Here is an 18,342-nt window from a genome sequence, read left to right as displayed (position 1 = left end):
TCTATTTTCTCTTGAATCAAGTAAAGCTCCTCCTGCCTGGGGTCATTCGACCCATTCTTCACGGCTATTTAAATGGAAAGAATGCGCACTGACAATCATAACAGATTTTAATAAAACAAATCGCTGTTCACAGCAACTTAAAAGGTTTCATGCGTTGCCACAAGGATTTATTTCCATTTTTACCCTATTTTACATGTAAAATCAATTTCGCTTTCTCCCATGTAGAGTTTTAGCTTTCGTCCTTCTCTGAGGCCTTTTTCTGGTAATACTGGAAAGTTTCGGGCGTAGGGAATGCGGGGGCTGTGGCAGGGGGAGCGCTGGGTGTGCTGGAAACCGGGAGAGGGAAGAGGTGGAATCTAATGGTGACGATTGAACCCGGAAACTACAAAAGATCGGAATGCTAACATCTACGCGGTTTCGCGCGTTCTCACTTTATGCTGGTGATGGAACCGGGTAGGTATTCTAGAATGGTTAGGGAGAAACACTGGTAGAAGGAAAGGTTGTTGGCATTTGCGTGTTAAGGGAATGGAAGACCTGAGAGTGAGGCAGAATTTCAGGAGTTACAGTGATTGCTCATGCGGATGGACAAGGGGGCAATTCATTCGCCCATGTAAAATGAAGGGCATTGATTGCATATTAGAGAATATATGAAGTTTTTGGAGAGGCAATTAGCGCGGGAACGAGTTGGGAAGGCAATGAGGGGATGTGGGGAGAGGGAGGAGATCTGATAAGCAGACATGTTTGACATCGGGGGCGGTTGCAAGTAGGAGAAAGATGAGAAAATTTTTCAGGAGGGGAACCAAAGGGGATGATGGTTCTCAGAATTTTTTTGAGGTTGGCGGGTCGCTTGTATGCGAGAGAGGGCTATTGGGGCAGTAGAGATGAGGTAGTGTCATTATCGTGTAAAATAGGAAAATGTTCTTTAAGAAAGGTTTTCAGTATGAGAAATCCTGGGAAATAGGTGAAACAAAGATAGAGTCCTGCGCCAGATATGGGGTTGTTTTTCTGTGTTGTGTAAGGTCGGGTGGAGCGGCGGATTTTATTTTCAGGTAGTTTTTTGGGGAAACCGCGTTTGTAAAGTGCATTGTGTAGATTGTGAAGGTATTTGTTGAGGGATGCTGTGGTATTGGAAATCCGGTGTCTGTGGATAGAGAGAGAATTACGAATCAAGAATTTGATACGAGTAGGGTGACAGCTGGTTAAGTAAAAGTATTCCTAATTGGGTTTCTCGTTTATACTGCGGTAGTGAATTTGTTGTTGTGGAGTGAGATTTCTCTGTCAAGAAAGGTGATGGCGGAGTTTGAAATGGAAGGAGTGAATTTAACAGTGAAAGAAAAATTTAAGGACGATAAGAAATTGCTGAGGGACTCGTGTTCAGGGAGTCGTTTGTCTACAGAATAAAAATGTCGCCTATGAAGCGGACCCAGAAAAGAGGTTGGAGGTTGTTATGAAAGGAAAGTCTCTTTAAGGTGGCCCATGAAGAGATTGGCGTATGATGGAACCATCTTCTTCCCCGTCGCTGTGTCTTTGGCTTGTAAGTAAAAAAGCTTTGGAACAAAAATGCATTTTTCATGAGGACGAAAGTGGCTAGATTGAGAAAAATTTCGGTTTAAGGACACTGCAGTGAGGGGTGTAGGGAGACATAATGTCGGAGAGAGGATTAACCTTCTGCGTGGGGAATGGACGTTTGGAGAGAAGTAACATCTATGGTGGCCATAACTAGGTTGGATGTAAAGGGAAAAGAGACAAAATTTAAACGGCGGAGGAAGTAGTATGAGTCTTTTATGAAGGAAGCGAAAGATAGTACAAGACGTGGCCAAGGTGGTGTGGGTAGTGGCCAATAAATGCGGAGATTTTTTCAGTGGGAGAGTTGAAACTGGAAACTATAGGGCGATAGAGGATGTTGCGTCTTGGTATTTTTGGGAGGAGGTACTATTTGACGGGTTTTCGTGTTTTATTGTGCATTTGATGAATTTGGCTCGTTTCCTTCTTCTGGCAATGCGTGCCACGAAACGCACTGTTCGAAATCTTTAAGGGTTTGTATGATTACTTTCCCTACTGTTCTTGTGTCATCCATTTCTCCTTTGTTGGGTGGAGCAGCTCCTGAACGCAATTTCCTGGCTCAAGAATTGGAGCACTAGTTTGCATGAACCTCCCGCAGATTTCAGCGTGATTTACGTATCCTCGATAGATCAAGTGGTTAAGAGTATCGGTCAGGCAAGTCGAAAGTTCTGTGAATTAATATGTATTCGCTATTTGCGGGGACTTCGTGTTTGATAGAAACACACCTATATGTATATTTATATGTATATATATATATATATATATATATATATATATATATATATATGTATGTATACATATATAGTTATCCCTCCCCTGGACTACAACCTTGACGTGGTGGAAGGGTTTGCGCGTTCCGATGACCCCTAGAGCTGTGCTGGCGGGAGTAGTAATAATTGCCCCTGGTAGGGTCACCCATGCCAGATAGGTCGAAGGTTAGGAGCCAGACGAAAGGTAGTCCACGCAGCGTCTGTTCCTCAGTGAGGCGGCTGCAATGGTATCTGACCCCAGTGGGGCGGCCAATAAGTAATGGTGTCACGTTAAAAACCTTATTGAGGAAGGCAACGGGAAACCACCTCAATTATCATTCCCAAGATTTAAATTGTGGACAACACAGAGATTTTGAGTCCTGGTAACTACGGGGCTAGGCCCAATCGGCCGCGTGTCGTGCCTGGCAGCGGGGGAGGCAAGGATTCCGCGGTCGTCATCCCACAAAACCCTTGCAAGGGAAAACCGACAGCAGCAGGACAGAATACGCAGAAGTAGAAAACCACATTAGTTAGAATAGGAGCGTGGAATGTTAGGACAATGATGAGGACAGGGAAATTGGAGAACATCAAGCGAGAGGTGGAAAGGGGAAGTATAGATATTTTAGGTCTATGCGAGGTGAGATGGAAGGATAGCGGGGATTACTGGAGTGATAACTATAGAATAATATACAGCGGCGGGGACGAGAGCCAACGAGCGGTTGCCATAGTATTAAATGAAGAGGTAGGAAGAAGCGTAGTCAACATGGAGCAGGTAACGGATAGAATATTACTAGTGGAGATAAAAGCAGAACCGACGAACTTAGTTATCATTCAGGTATACATGCCACCGAGCAACCATAGGGAAGAAGAGGTAGATAGGATGTACGATCACTTAGAGGACGTAATCGCGTGTGTTCCTTCAGGGAAAAATTTGATAGTGATGAGGGATTGGAATGAAACGGTAGGAGAAGGAAGATATGGTGATGAGGTGGGGGACTGCGGTTTAGGCACGAGGAATGACCGCGGGGAGAAAGCAGTTGAGTTCTGCAGGAGACGGGTTAGTCATCACCAACACTTGGTTTTGACACCACAAAAGACGCAGGTATACATGGAAAATGCCAGGTGACTCAGAGAGGTATCAGCTAGGTTATATTCTGGTTAGGCACAGGTTTAGGAACAGTGTGAAAAATTTGCACAGCTTCCCGAGAGCGGATGAGGACTCAGACCACAATTTAGTTGCAATGAAATGTAGCGTCCGCTTAAAAAAGATAAGGCAGGGGCGGCGAGTTAGAAAATGGAATGTAGAAGCATTAAATGGTTTGAAAAGGAAGGAATACAAACAGGCGGTAGAGGAAATCATGGGGGATGGTAAGGAGCTAAGTACTATCGAAGAAAAATGGGAGAGTTTCAAGAAAGGGTTGTCTAAAGCCGCAAAAGACACTATCGGAACCGTTAACGCGAAAAGGACTAGGAAACCATGGATCACGGATGAGATGATTACAAAGATGGATTAGAGGAGAAAATGGAAGAATGTAAATACAGACATAGGCAAAATGAAGTACAAAGAGTTAAACAATAAATTGAGGCGGGCAACAAATAGGGCAAGGGAAGCATGGTAGAAGGCGCAGTGTGAGGATATGGAAAGTTTGCAGAGGAAGGGTGACATTGGTGCGCTGTACAGCAAAGTTAAATCTTTATCGGGAAGTAAGAAAGGAAGATATATGCTAACAGTTAGAGATAAGGCGGGTAGGATAGTAGTTAATACAGAAAATATCCAAGAAAGATGGAAGGATTTTATAGAAGAACTGTATAGTAAAGAACTTAAACCAAAAAAGTTAGACAGAAAAAAAAACATGACGTAGTGGAAGATAGCTTAGGTCCAGGCATACTCGACGATGAGATAGAAAGGGCATTAAGGGAGATGAAACTAAATAAGGCCAAGGGGGTGGATAACATCCCCGTGGAACTATTGAAATGCTTAGGAAAATGTCGGAGGAAGAGGCTATATGGGCTTATTCCTAGTATTTATGAGGAAGGATTCTGGCCAGAAGACTTTGTAAGATCAGTTTTAGTTCCTATTCCGAAAAAGGTGAAGGCTACATTATGTGAGGACTACAGGACAATAAATTTGATATCCCGCGTAGCTAAAGCTGTTCTCAGGATCATAAACAAAAGGTTATAGAGTAGGGCAAATGATTACTTAGGGGATGATCAGTTTGGGTTTAGGAAGGGGAGAGGTTCGCGTGATGCCAAGGCAGTAATGAAATCATTAATCGAGAGGAATATAGAACACAACCAGAATATATTTTCCTTTTTCGTAGATTTCAAAAAAGCATTTCATAGAGTGAATTGGGAAAAACTAATGAGTACATTGCAGAAAATATGAATAGATTGGAGGGAAAGGAGGCTAATCCGCAACCTGTACATGTCTCAGACTGCTCAGGTGCGAGTGGGGAACGAGGAGTCCGGATGGGCAGTGTTATATATATATATATATATATATATATATATATATATATATATTTATTTATTTATTTATTTATTTATTATTTGGGGTTAGCGGCGAGAAAATTAAAAATAAGAATTCACTGATACGATGGTTTGACTATGTAGCTGAGACTTATATCAAAGGTTTTAATCTAAAATCATTAAAATTTCAATAAAAATGGTAATGATTTAAAACCCGTGCTTGACTTATGAACTAGTTTCTTTCGGAAGAGAAATATTTACTCTATCTTACTCTACGGATAATATAGAATTTCTCCAAAAAACCTCTGAATATTTTTGGGTTATAAAGGGATAGCGACTTTTAAAAATTATGATATCAATGATGATCGAGGTCATTTAAATTAAAATTCTGAAAATTAAATTGAATTTTTATGAATGATAAATGATATTTACTATCCCTCTATTAAGTTCTAATATGCCTAGAAAAACACTGAATTCTTTAAAGTGTTCTTGGCTGCTTATTTCTTTTTAAACGTATGCTTTATTGCAATAATTTTCATATTAGCTTTTCAGAAGAGAACGCTACTTGTTTTGAGGAAGTTGTGCAGATCAAACGAATCTAATGCTTTCAGATTTACCTTGTCGGCTAACTGTTACCAATGATTCTCCTCAATTCATTCTCCTCAAACCTCAATGATTCTCCAAATTCTGGCTGTAAGATAAGTTTTAGCACAGACGAGGAGATGGAGGGGTTAGCTAATCCTCTTTTTTAGAACTAAGGCTTAGGTACTTTTTTTAACTACTCAAATATTGATATAATTTTTCTAAATATTCATTATGTACCAATAACGTATGGACATTATTATTAGCAATCCATATTGTTAGTTCTAACAATTCACAGCAATAATCATTTACTTACTCTTTATCTCCAGTCTCGTTCGTGTATGAACAAATGTAGAATCCATCCAAATCTTCCTGTAATATCCCTTTGAATTTCATAGTTAAAGAGTAATTGCTACCCATGGTCAAAGGTTTCGTCAGGGAGAGGACATGGAAATCTCTGTCCTCGTAATTGAGTGCAATTTCTATACTAATGTTTGTATTTGGAGAATTAATATCGTATAGACTATGCTCTGTGACGTTTAATCCTTTGGTGTGCAAAGTTATAGATTTGGTGCTGTTTTGCACCAAAAATCTGATCGTTACGGTCCCCGTGAAGGAGAAGTTTCCCACTTCCATAATAGGTATCATTTTCACGTCATAATCCATGGGTATGATATCATTGGGAAGACGGTAACGATTAGCAATATTCCTACTTCCTTCAGCTACTTTAGACGATCTTCCATTTTCATGTTTTCCAAACACCGACACCACTTCAAACAAAACGCCTATGATTATAAATGCCTTTAAATTCATTTGAAAATGTGTCTTTCTTCAACTTGGAACGCCTGAAAGAAATAATAAAGGTTAGTTGCATATTAGTAATATTAACGTGTCTCTTTTCAAACATTAAAAATCAAAGCCTCAGATATTATTTTAATATAATATATTGCCCTGCAATATGTATAGCAATATGTTATATTAAAATCAGTACTCTCACTCTCTCTCTACTCTTACCCTCATTACTTTCACTTCTAATTCACAAGAATTAATTCAAGAATATTTCTGGAATCCAGCAAGTAGCTAATCAGAGACATTTACGTGTTTTTCTATCCCGAGTTAACAAAATTGTTATTATGATCGCATTAAACAATATCTTTTTCTAAAAGTAGCGTGTCTGAAACGCTGCTATCCCCTATCATGAAAGTATTTACGTATGATAAAAAAAAAGAAAACCCGGTATTAGAATTTTGGAAAACAAACCGTAAATATGCGAAATATAGAATGGAGTTACCGTGCTTTACTTTGAAGAGACTGCTTGTTTGGCTTAAAATGTTATCTCTTCGAATTTGGCTTATGTTTCACATTACATCTAAAAAATCGTCGATATTATTGTTGTCATTTCATATGCACCAAAATGTGAGTATTCATTGTTTTGTTATGGCTTTTCCTTAAAGATGCATATATATATGTATATATATATATATATATATATATATATATATATATATATATATATATATATGTGTGTGTGTGTGTGTAAATAATTTTTAAGTACTCACTTTATCCGGGCGTAAGACGCAAGAGTTCTTTTCCTTGCAGAGTGCGAGCGTGTGGAAAATCAACACTACAGTTATATATTTCTAGAAAAGTCTGCTTCTCTTTGTCAATTAGTCTCTTATCTCACAGCTATTCCAAGATAAGTTCAACGCATATCGTTGGATTCTATCGTAATCTTTGAGGAAGTTATGAATGGTAAAAATGTTTTCGTGAAACTCATGGTAACGTAAAAACTGAAGATAATTCTATAACCTCAATTATAATGACAGATACCTGCCCTTCTTTTTTTTCCTTATCATCAAGGTATATTATCATGTTGTCATTATCATCACGCTGTCGAGAATGGAAAGTTGGCATGTTGAGAGAGATTTAAGAATTGCATAGAATAGAGCATTGGATTAACGAAATCGAAAGCCTTTGTGAGCCACCGTTTATTTACAATTAAATAATTCAAGTACTTTATTACTTATCATTGCTGATAAATCATTTAGATTTTGCAACAGGGCTCAATGATGGTACACAGAGTAAAATCCTCTAATCCTAGATATATGAACAATGCATTGAATTCTGTGCGAGAGTAACGATAACATTTTTAGCTATTTTTGAGTCTCATTCTCTTAGGTCTTTGTTTTCAATAATTAACAACTCTGTCTAAATGCACGGGACCTCGCGAGTTGAGCACGTGGATGGAGGGACACCTATCAGGATAGAGGTTAAGAGTGATATCGCCTGTGAAGTCTACATGGGTTCTAATGCAGACCATCCCTTAGGGACACCTGAAAATAAGAAAAATTTCTTCAAGGTGGGTGCCTCGAATGCTGACCGATGAATATTCAAGGCAATTCTGCGTGGATAGCAATTTTTCAGGCGATTTTAACCCGTGATGGTGCTTTATTTTCATAAATTGTGAAAATGGATGGCGCATGGATGGTGTTTTTCAAGTCTGGAACGAAACGGCAATCTGTGCCATTGAGAGCAAATTTTTTTACATTTCATATTTTGCGAAATGAAAACAAACCAATCTGCGCCATCAAAGAAATGGCGGGGTGCCCAAATTGCCGACCAGTTTTGAGAACATGGTGACTATATTTTGAGACGAAAAAGGGGTAATTCTCACCCATTGTTTTTTTTAGAAGGGAGCTACGGTGGCGGTTGAAACCTACGAACATTTTTGATGTTGAAAATCCTCATAGTGATGCATGAAAAACGATCTCAAAAGGCTCCATGTGTACTTTTACATCAAGATAACACTCCCCATCGATCGATCTTTACCTTGACGTTTCTAGGTAATAAAAACGTTATAATGGTATTTCGTAATCCCCGTTCTAGCAACCTCACTCCTCGCAATGTTTGGCTTCTTCCTAAGATGAAGGTCCAAATGCGTGATCGCATATTTTCCAGTCGGATTTCACTTGCATCAGGAATTTTCCGGTGGGCAAAAGTGACCTTTGAAGAAGCGTTTTCCGCAGCCATGTCGCTGATATCGTGAAAAACATGTCTGTAGGGAAAATGTTGAGAATCCCCTGGATAATTTAACTTTTTACTAATTTATCAAAAAACAAATTAGAAGAATTTAGAACTCGTACTCATCTAATGTTATTAGTACGCGTACATTCCTTACCAAAATTTACTGTTTACTTTTATCTTTGGCTTCATCAATGTGACGAATCTCATTCCAGCTTTACTTCAACTTATTCCGGTAGTGAAATGATATTTATTCTGAAGTGGATCTATGGTGTATAATAAATGAATTTTCTGCTTATTGCGACATGGACCCCTTTTTAAATAACAATATACATGAACCTTAAATTATGTCATTTCAGGGCGTTTTGCATGAATGAGTTCCTCGTAAAACAGCGAGATAAATGGTAAACAGGTTTCTGTGCCGCAATTGTTTTGATGTTTAGCTTATTTGTGTCTTCATTAATACTAGGTTTTTTTGGCTTCGTTTAATGCTAGGTATTGTCAAAAACTTGCTGCGTTTTTCGTTTAATTATTATGTACTAGTGCAAAGACATATGTGCGTTTGTATTAAGTGTGAACCTGATTGCAAATCTCTAATTTCAACTGAGAAATTATCTTGAAAAGAGATAATTGACTCTAAGAAGGTGTAACTACTGTTCCATTTGACGCATGTTTCTGTGGTATTTAGATACATTTGTTATCAAACTGATGAAAATTATATTCCGGCAAAAATATTTCAGTCTGAATATTTTGAATGGTAACAAACATCTTTATTGGTATGCATGTACTGTGGAGGAAGTTCAATATGAGTTTTTTCATTAAGCATGTATTTATTTTCGATGGGTCATTTTCTTCATCATTGGTAATTTTCATATTAAAGTAGGTTTTGAGCGTTACATAGCAGTACGAGTATAATACGTTTTTGGTGGAGCTTCATTTTTTTCTCTGTTTTCGTCCTCACTTTTATGTAGTTCCTACTGTTCACAGTATCCTCATACCGTCTAAAAAGCTCATCGTAATAAATTCTTCTTCCAGTACCCCTTCCCCCAAATATTCTCCCTTCTTTTACGATTTGAATTATTCCGCGACCTCTCAACCTTCCTCCTTTCACGTTTTCTCTTCTTTGGGTCTCACCTTGTAAGTTCCTCTTGTCTCCCATTGTATTCAAAATTTCGACTGTACTCTTGCTTTCTTTCCAAATTATTTTTTCCGTTATACTCCACACGGACATGTCAAAATCCTTTAATTCAACTTTGCCGTCTAGCCTTCAAGACCACGTTTCGGATCCATAGGGCGGGAGAAATAACTAGCCAACCATTTAAACTATGAAAATACTTATAATTATAAACCTTATCATAAGATTAAGCAGCTATATTTGCAGGAAAAGAAGCGTTAACATAAGCCTAAGCCGTTTAATTTCTTGATACAAATTTAATAAACCATTCCTTGGCATCCTTCTACGTAAGTGAAGCTGATTTCTTGAGATCCGCTTCAGGTATATGTATTATTTGATTATTTGCCGAAATTTAACATTCTTAGCAAACTTCATCGGACTCAGCTCCATAAGAATCAAAATGATCTACAGTAGAATATATTGCTTCATATTCATTCAGATGCATAAATTGTAAACTTTGAGGAGTTTTCACTAAACGATTTTATTAAATAAGAAGACCCTGGATATAAGCCTCCCCATGCTAGGCTTATTAGCTCCGTCTGCAAATGCCATTTGAAATATTATAATAACATTTATTCTGAGCATTACCATGGAAGATGTGATTGACTATTGTAGTTTTCTTAAGAGAGAGACAAAAAATTTTACGACACAATTTGAATTTCTTATTCCGAATTCTAAAGCGTATTCTTATTCGTAAATCATTCATTCCCATCAGCATCTTCTGGTAATACTCCATCCTCTAAAATCAAGTTCCATTCAAGCAAATTTTGACACGGATTTTGAGTGCCTTTTCCTCCACACAGGAAAAAGTAGAAACTAAAATAATTAATCCTTTGAATTTTATCACCCGTCCAGGTTCACACTTCAGTGGTGCCAAATATTATTTTTTCCTTCAACAATCATTTTGACAACCATTGCATATGAATTGTGTATAAAATACCTCGTAACAAAATGATTTTGAGAAAACTTGGCGAAAATTATTGATAATCAAATTACTTTACATCTGGATTGCAACTAGACTGGGCATTCCCTTTCCTAAAATTAACTCTACCTAAACTATTCTTCCCGACATTACGTCATCGATAAAAATGTAACTCTGCGCGTTTTCATAGCATCCACAAAGTTATTTTAGTATCATTTTATCCACTTCACGATCTTGCTGTCACCCACTTCCTCTTGCCCAAGTGTAATTTCCCGATGTGGGAAATGGGCGCTCCTCGCCTCCGTTTCCTTTTTGTACCGCTCCATGCTCAGAGTTTGCCGTTGGGCAGTTAGTGCTGTTAGTGACGTACTTTTTTTTTGTAAAAAGCCGTTCCCTGTCGGCGTTCCTTTCTTATTAGGATGAGAATTCATATATTATTCCTAGTTTCAAGTTTCTCCTTCTCGCAAACCGCACTTCCACCTCAGCTATGTTTCTTTCTTCAATGCCATGCGTTTCTTATGTACAATGACCGGTAAAGGTGGGACTTCACTAACCGAGACGGTTTATACTTTCCCGCTTGGGCAGTCAATAAACATTTGTATGCTAATTTTATACCAGTTAAATACTTCCAACGGCCAAACAAAATACAGATACTCCATTCTTCCCCAAAATGATTTATGAATACATATTTTTACTAATAATTTATTTACGTCTGCACTTGGCGTAAATTATATGAACTTCTTTCTTTTTTAAATGTTTCTTTGACCAGCGTAATTTTTCTCCTAATTTTGTTGTTAATACGTCTATTTTTCTCAAAAAATACTTACCAAATGTGTAAAAACGGCTCTAGTTTAACCCCCTTCGAATTTAATATTTAATGAGTCTCTTGTCAGTTGCCAGAGATGTTGACCAAGTCATTCCAACACGTTATTTATATCAAATTATTATTTTCAAGTGATGGTCATAACAATTCTTTTGAGTCACAACTTTTGAACTTATCACTTAACAGACTAGTAAAAATTATTCCAACCCATTCAATGTCAGATCATTTAAAATACAATAATTAGTTACTAATTGTCCGAAGTCCGATAGTGAACTTTACTCAATTAAACCAAAAATAACTAATTCACATTACGAAAGATAATTTCAAACGAGTAGGTTAGTTAATTATATGAGAAATATGCCACAATAACCCTTCTCTTAGGTGTAAAAATTAAATATAATATATTATATTTTTGCTAGGATTATGAAGAAAATTTGGAACATAACGAGTCAGATAAAAGTATCTATCCTCATTGCAACAATATTAAAATTAATCATATTTTAATACCAAGTTATCTATTTATAATAAATACCTTAAAATTTATTTTTCTTGCGGAAAATGATCATTGCAAACAAAGAGAACTTCATAATACCATTCAAGCAGCACCATTCTCAAAATATTCTCATCATTTTACTATCTAAATTTTCCAGTCTGCTTTCATTAATTATTCCCTACATTTTCAATAGACCGTACAGAAATTCCCTGAATACTATCACGCTCTCGAAACGGGTGACCGATGGAATACGTTTTTTCTTTCAAAGAATATATGAAATTTTTATTTTCCTGAAATATTTTACTTCATAATCTAATTTTTCCAACGCGAGAACACCCCAAGTGGACGAGAGTCGACTGGAAAGTATACGTATTTCTTTGTATTTCATTAAATATACCCATCCTTCCTCAGAAAATTCATCCAATTGAGTATTAAAACATGACCACCCTAAAAACTGTTTATTTGAGACTATGTAAAACAAGAAATATTGGCATATAATGCATGATTCTAAAATAAATTACATTGCCATTTATAGGGATCAGAAGAGAAGTTTTCATTGCATAGTTAATAAAAAATTCCAAAAGACCTTATGTTAAGCCTCGCGTGGCCCCATAATTGCGAAAAGGTATACACGTTAACTTCGCACTTACTTTTAATCCCACTTATACCCATCGCTAACAACTATAGGTTAGAGGCTTTCAATTAGTTTTGATCTGCAGTAAAATATAGGGTCTCATCTCGTTCTGGTAAATCATCAATAATTACATAACACAATCACCCCATTTTACTACCTTCAATACTATCTAAATCGCCAAGTACCTCATCTTATCCCACAATCCCAAATCCGTCACACAGGCCTTCCACCTGTTACGGGCAATTCCCTCTCCTGCGGTAATTCCCTTCCCTCTCCCACCACTTATCACGTATTTGCTCTACCCTCCATCTGTTGACAAACGTCACTAGGTTACGGTGATAAGCCATCCGAGGAGGTCGTAACGCTACGAAAAATTTATCTGTCGACATCCAAAGAAACCATAGATTTATCAGGTTTAAGACACCATTCTTTTCCATGTAGGTCAACATTCAGGGTGCCAAAAATATCAAGTGTTACTTGTTCCCTTTTGAAACGCAGAGTGTATTTTATCACAATGTTTCCAACTATATTTAAAATTTGTTTTTTTTGCGTCATAAAATTCACTTAGCGTGACTGTATGGTTTCCTCTGGTAAAATCGTGAATTTTATAACTTTTAAGACTTTCAAATAATTTTATTAAAGAATTATGTTGCTTGGGACATTATCTTTTGAAAATACAGGTTATGACAGGATCCTCAGATTACGTCAGTGCATGATTTTCTCTGAGCCAACCTTCAATCACGGGTACGTTCACGTCGTTCCAATTCATGTTGCTATTTATTAAGCGTATAGCTTGGCGAACTGCTTTCTCTGCATCGGCCATTTTTCCCATGGTGATCTCGAGGAAATATTTCATCTGCAAAATTAAAATTTTAAGGTTTTTTATCAAATGTATTAAATGAGTTTTAATATTCTTTAACTGTATTTAAATATATTTTCATTGTAATTTGAATTGCCGCTTTAATAACAGTGATGAATGATGAATCTTGTCTAGCATTGTAAAAATCTCGTGTTTTACTCACCTTGGTTGCTTGTTCTGTGGAACATATTCGATTTGACATTCCTCTTATGATAGATCCAACTGATTGCATGTGAAGCCTTGGAACGAAATATTTAGAGGAGTCAGTGCCACATCCTGTAAAACTTTAACCCAAGTGTCCTTTTCTTTTTCAACATTCGACTTCTTTTCGTATTTTTCAAAAATCCTAATTCGTATAATCTTATGATTGTTTATTCGAATAATTTACACTTTTCAATTACCAAGTTGGGGCAATTTTTCCAGAGGCCGGAAACTTTTCAGACCACCCTCGTATATATTATGGGGTAGCTCTTGTAAAATTAAAATAAAATATCCTCATTGTCCCAACTTGGTAATTGATAAGTGTAAATTATTCGAATAAACAATCATAAGAGGTAAGATCATCAGTGGTCTGAAAAGTTTCCGACCCAAGAAAGATACAAGATATTTTTCCTGAAATTTTCTGAGGTCGGAAACTTTTCAGACCACCCTCTTTTTTATAACAAAATATTTAAGGAATTGTTCCATAAATGAAATCTACCTCTAAAAATAGTTACTCTTAACCTTTCATAAAAAGTTATAAAATTTTTTGAGCAGCTTTGTGGACCAATGACCATTGCTCCAAGGTCAAATTATGGTTATGGACTGGTGGCTTACCTGTTCTTCATTTGTTCAAAGTTATCTATCATAAATTCAAGGGCAACATCCAGGCCCTCAGGGGCGTTGAACACCGCAGAGAAAACGCTTATCCTGTCGTGATGCCGAATGCCGGAAGCATCCTCCAACGCCATGTGCAGATACCTAGAAATTCCATGGGTCATTTTAGCATCCAAGTTAATTTCAAGACTACAATGTTTTAAAAAAAGAATCGGTAACAATTTTTCCCTGACGTATGCGTGAAGTGCTAAATTCAGACCGTCAGTTAAGTATGCTTATGATCGCAGATCGTTTTGTCATTGACAAGATGACAGTGCACACCATTATTACTGAAAATTTGGCGATGCGAAAGACCTGCGAATGGGAATGAAACCTCTCGGTAGGTATAAGAAAAAAATAATTTTTATTGACTTTTCTTAAAACTTATTGGATCAGTCAGTGAAGCAAACATTATGGTCAATTTCTTAGCCATGGTTAGCTTAATAAATTCAATAATAATTTTTATTAATAAGATAATGGAAAAAACGAACCTTTTGAGTACATTTTTATCTTTACTGCACCCAAGAGCTTGCAACATGAGAGCCTGTTCTGTTGCCACTGTTGTGTTTCGGTATTTTTCCCACAAAAATTCCCAGTTTTCATTATCACCAGATGAGATTCCGTGGCAGTAAACGGTGCCCTTCACGTTTACAGGTACACTGAAAATAGTAGCAATAAATATTACTTCAGAGCTGCAATTAATTTTTTAAATCATACGAGGGATTCCACAAAATTTTCGTGCTGGAGAAAGGGAATGACAGAATGAACAAGAAAATTTTATAATGTTATTAAGTCTTGAAATGTAGAAAAAATAATAAAAAATCATCAAAATAACGCAGATAAATAAGGGAAAACAAATTAAGCCCATTTGCGGATCAAATGTAATACAACTAACCAAAGGTAATACTACTTAATTTGACTTTGAGAAATAAGAAACCTACCTCTTAATTACCCCATGTTTCCATTCTTTAAATATTTTTTGTGCCTCCTCCACGCACTCCTGAAGCTGGTATTTGCATGCCCAGGGCAAAATCATCGAACGGCTAAGGTGGATCACGTGGCCATCTTGTGAGTATTCGGTAAAATTTACCTTGTGGTAATGGTTTGACATTAGGCTCAGCATGAATGCCTAAAATAAAATGCACATATTTATTCAATTAAGAGTTTTGAACGCTGGTATTTGTTATTTTGCGTATAAATACGAGGGTAAATCAATAATTTAGTCGCAAACGTTATCAAGACATAGAGTATGTAGAAGTACGAGGGTCATCCGGAAAGTAGTACCCGTTCGTGCCGCATGAAGTGCTGACGACGCGAGTAGCCGCTGGACGAGGTCAGATAGCTTCAGTGGCTTGTCTGCCTTCTCTGAGCCAAGTTGCGTGACGCTAGCATTGCCTGTGTTGTTTCTGTGATTGTTTACAATGTTTAAAAAAATTGAGAACGCCGCCAGTTGTGAAGTGAGGGCAGTGATTAAATTCCTCAATGCAAGAAACGTTCGCCCATGTGATATTCATCGCCAATTAAAGGAGGTGTATGGAGACAATGTAATGGACGAGTCGTCTGTTCGGCGGTGGTGTCGCAACTTCAACATGGGGAGGGGGAACACACACGACGATGAGCGTTCGGAGAGACCGTCTGTCATTACAGACCAACTGGTGAGCTCAGTTGACGAATTCGTGAGGAACGATCGGCGCGTCACAATTGATGACATCTGTGAGCATTTTCCCAATGTTTCTCGAACAATTGTTCATGAAATTGTTAAACACCATCTGCATTATGCAAACATTTGTGCAAGATGGGTCCCTCGCGTATCTCAATGAGCTGGCGGCGAAGGACTATGCAGCAGGAATACAGAAACTTGTCACACGTTATGACAAATGCCTTAATTTGCTTGGAGATTATGTTGAGAAGTAGTTTAAAGTATCCTCTTTCAAATAAAATTTTTTATGTTTGTTAATATTTACTTTTGTGTCTTTATTTCACGAACGGGTACTACTTTCCGGATGACCCTCGTAGTTACGAACGTTTCATCGGGAACGCTTGGAACATGTATGGTAGTCTCTCGACTTAGCGCTTAGTTATTTCCATCTAGTCGGGCCGCTCAGTTTTTAAATTATATGGAGTTTTGGTGACCGATGAGGTATTTCTGATCCAAGGTCAAATAATGATTATGGGCTTGTGGCTTACTTACGCTTCATTTACGTAGCTCACATTTTAAAATTGATGATGCAGTTATCCAAGAGGGTACTCGTTGGCTGCGACGGCAAACAAAAGACTTCTTTGCTGGCGGCCTTCAAGGAATTGCCAAGAGACGGGATTGGTCTCTGAATATACACGGTGAATATATCGAAAAGTGAAATAAATTCCAGGATTTTACATTGATTATAATTGCCTCTATCCAGTATTGTGAGTTATTTATTGACTTACCCTATTATATTAAACGAATATGGAGGCTATAAACTCAAAGAGTAATCCAAGTCCCCAACTGATAGACTTAAGTAATTAGTATCTTAGTGAAGAAGGGAGGATTGAGATGGCCCGTGGGGGGCAGAGGGCCCGGGTTCAAATCCCGGCGGTGTTGAAGAGTTTTCAGTGGTATCTAAATTCCTACTTGAGGTGCTTTGTGGAGAGCACTATGGGACGTTAAGCTGCCCTTGGCGCCTTTCGACAAGAGTAGGCTAATGCCGACGTCGGGTTTCTCTCCACCCTTCATCCTTTCCTGTCCATCCCTAATGGCACAAATGACCTCAGCTGTCGGACGCCTCCCCCTAAATACTGCTACTACTAGTGAAGAAGCGTACTTTTGTGTGACTCGGAAACTCGGTCGTTGAGGCGAGAGGATGAGCAGAAATTGGAATATTTTGGGACATGGGAATAGAGAAAAATGAGCAAATTAAAATAGATGGAGAGGAAAACCTCCGATGAAGGTCATAGCAGGGGAAATGAGAAGGTTGTTGGAAGAAATTCGAAGAAAGCAGAAGTGAATGAAGGAGTTACTGAGAAGCAATACTAAAAGCGGTAATGAAGAGGAGATTGCTGGGGAAGCGAGGTAGAGGGATGACAATGGGCATTTTTAATGATAGTGAAGGAGGTAGAATGTATGCAGAGTTAAAATACGAGTGTTTTAGCATATAATTTAAGGATTTCTTGTGTCATGCTGTTAAGGGTTTATGAGTGTATGGTGTGTTCTGCCAAGTTTAATAAAAAACCAGCCCAAAATCTGTACACTAATTCTGATTGTAATAATATCTACATGAATATCATTTATTTAACTTCAGGGGTACTATTGTTTTCATATTTCTAAAGAAATATATACCAGTGGAAACATTAAGTGCAAGTCAATTTTAATACAGCTTTTAAATAGGTAAGAAGGGGAGTTTCTCTTGATGTTTCTTTGATAAAGAGAAACAATCTTTGACCCTAACTTCATTTGGCATTTAATTATTTCTCAAATTTTGAGTGATCGTCATTTTTTTATAGTAGTTTTATAATGAAAAATGTATTTTGTCTTACTTTGAATCGAGGATACTCCTCGGATTTCATCAAACGGGAGTCCAAGAAGGCCAGTGACTGATAGCTGGAATACCACGGAATGAAATCCACCTCCTGCTTCAAATAACTCAGCAGATCGAGAGCGATCACATAATTTAGATAACCTCCTCTTGCCAGGTTAAGGGCATCATCAATGAGTTGAGCTCTGTTCATTGGATGAATTTTGTGAAAGTCTCTTCCGTGAAGAAAATATATGATTCGCTTCCAGTTATTTTCATCATAATTCACTCTGTAGTATCCTGCTTGACAAATTTTTTTCATTAGCATATGTTATCCTCAAAGGGAAAAAAACTAGAAGAAATGGAAGAAATAGAGACAAAATAGCCAAAAACGTCCAAAATGAATAGCAACTGAGGTTGAGAAAAATATTCTGATGGAGAGAATTTCTTTGGACAATGTGTTTTTTATGTATTTCAGACCGTTTTAAAAGTACAATTTTGACATAAAATAACACTTCTCAAAATCTGTTCCTTACTGTCCATTCTTAAAAAATATTTTCATTATTTCAAGAGAAACCATTCATACCAAGTGAGCACGAATGACTCACAATTTTTCCATTCGAGGGGGCAATGTACCCTATACGGTGGTAAACTGGAAAGGTGCTAAGGTAAATTTCAAATTTTTGGAACCTATAAACCATGATTAT

The 18,342-nt window shown here is 37.4% G+C and overlaps 1 protein-coding gene across 1 annotated transcript in view; it reads right to left on the bottom strand.

Annotated features, from left to right (window-relative positions):
• The window catches only part of LOC139690069 (uncharacterized), a 146,526-nt gene that overhangs the window by 101,652 nt on the left and 26,532 nt on the right, over positions 1-18,342 (bottom strand). Inside the window, exons 23-26 of the mRNA XM_071587267.1 lie at positions 17,658-17,935; positions 15,086-15,273; positions 14,636-14,803; positions 14,106-14,249 (exon numbers count right to left, since the gene is read on the bottom strand). Of these exons, the coding sequence (XP_071443368.1) occupies positions 14,106-14,249; positions 14,636-14,803; positions 15,086-15,273; positions 17,658-17,935 (778 nt within the window). The remainder of the gene's footprint in view (positions 1-14,105; positions 14,250-14,635; positions 14,804-15,085; positions 15,274-17,657; positions 17,936-18,342) is intronic.

The sequence above is a fragment of the Hetaerina americana genome, unplaced genomic scaffold (assembly GCF_022747635.1).
Source record: "Hetaerina americana unplaced genomic scaffold, ioHetAmer1.1.p SCAF_3, whole genome shotgun sequence".
NCBI classification, from domain to species: domain Eukaryota; kingdom Metazoa; phylum Arthropoda; class Insecta; order Odonata; family Calopterygidae; genus Hetaerina; species Hetaerina americana.
The sequence above is the reverse complement of the archived record's forward strand: the minus strand, read 5'-3'. Positions and strand labels throughout refer to the sequence as shown.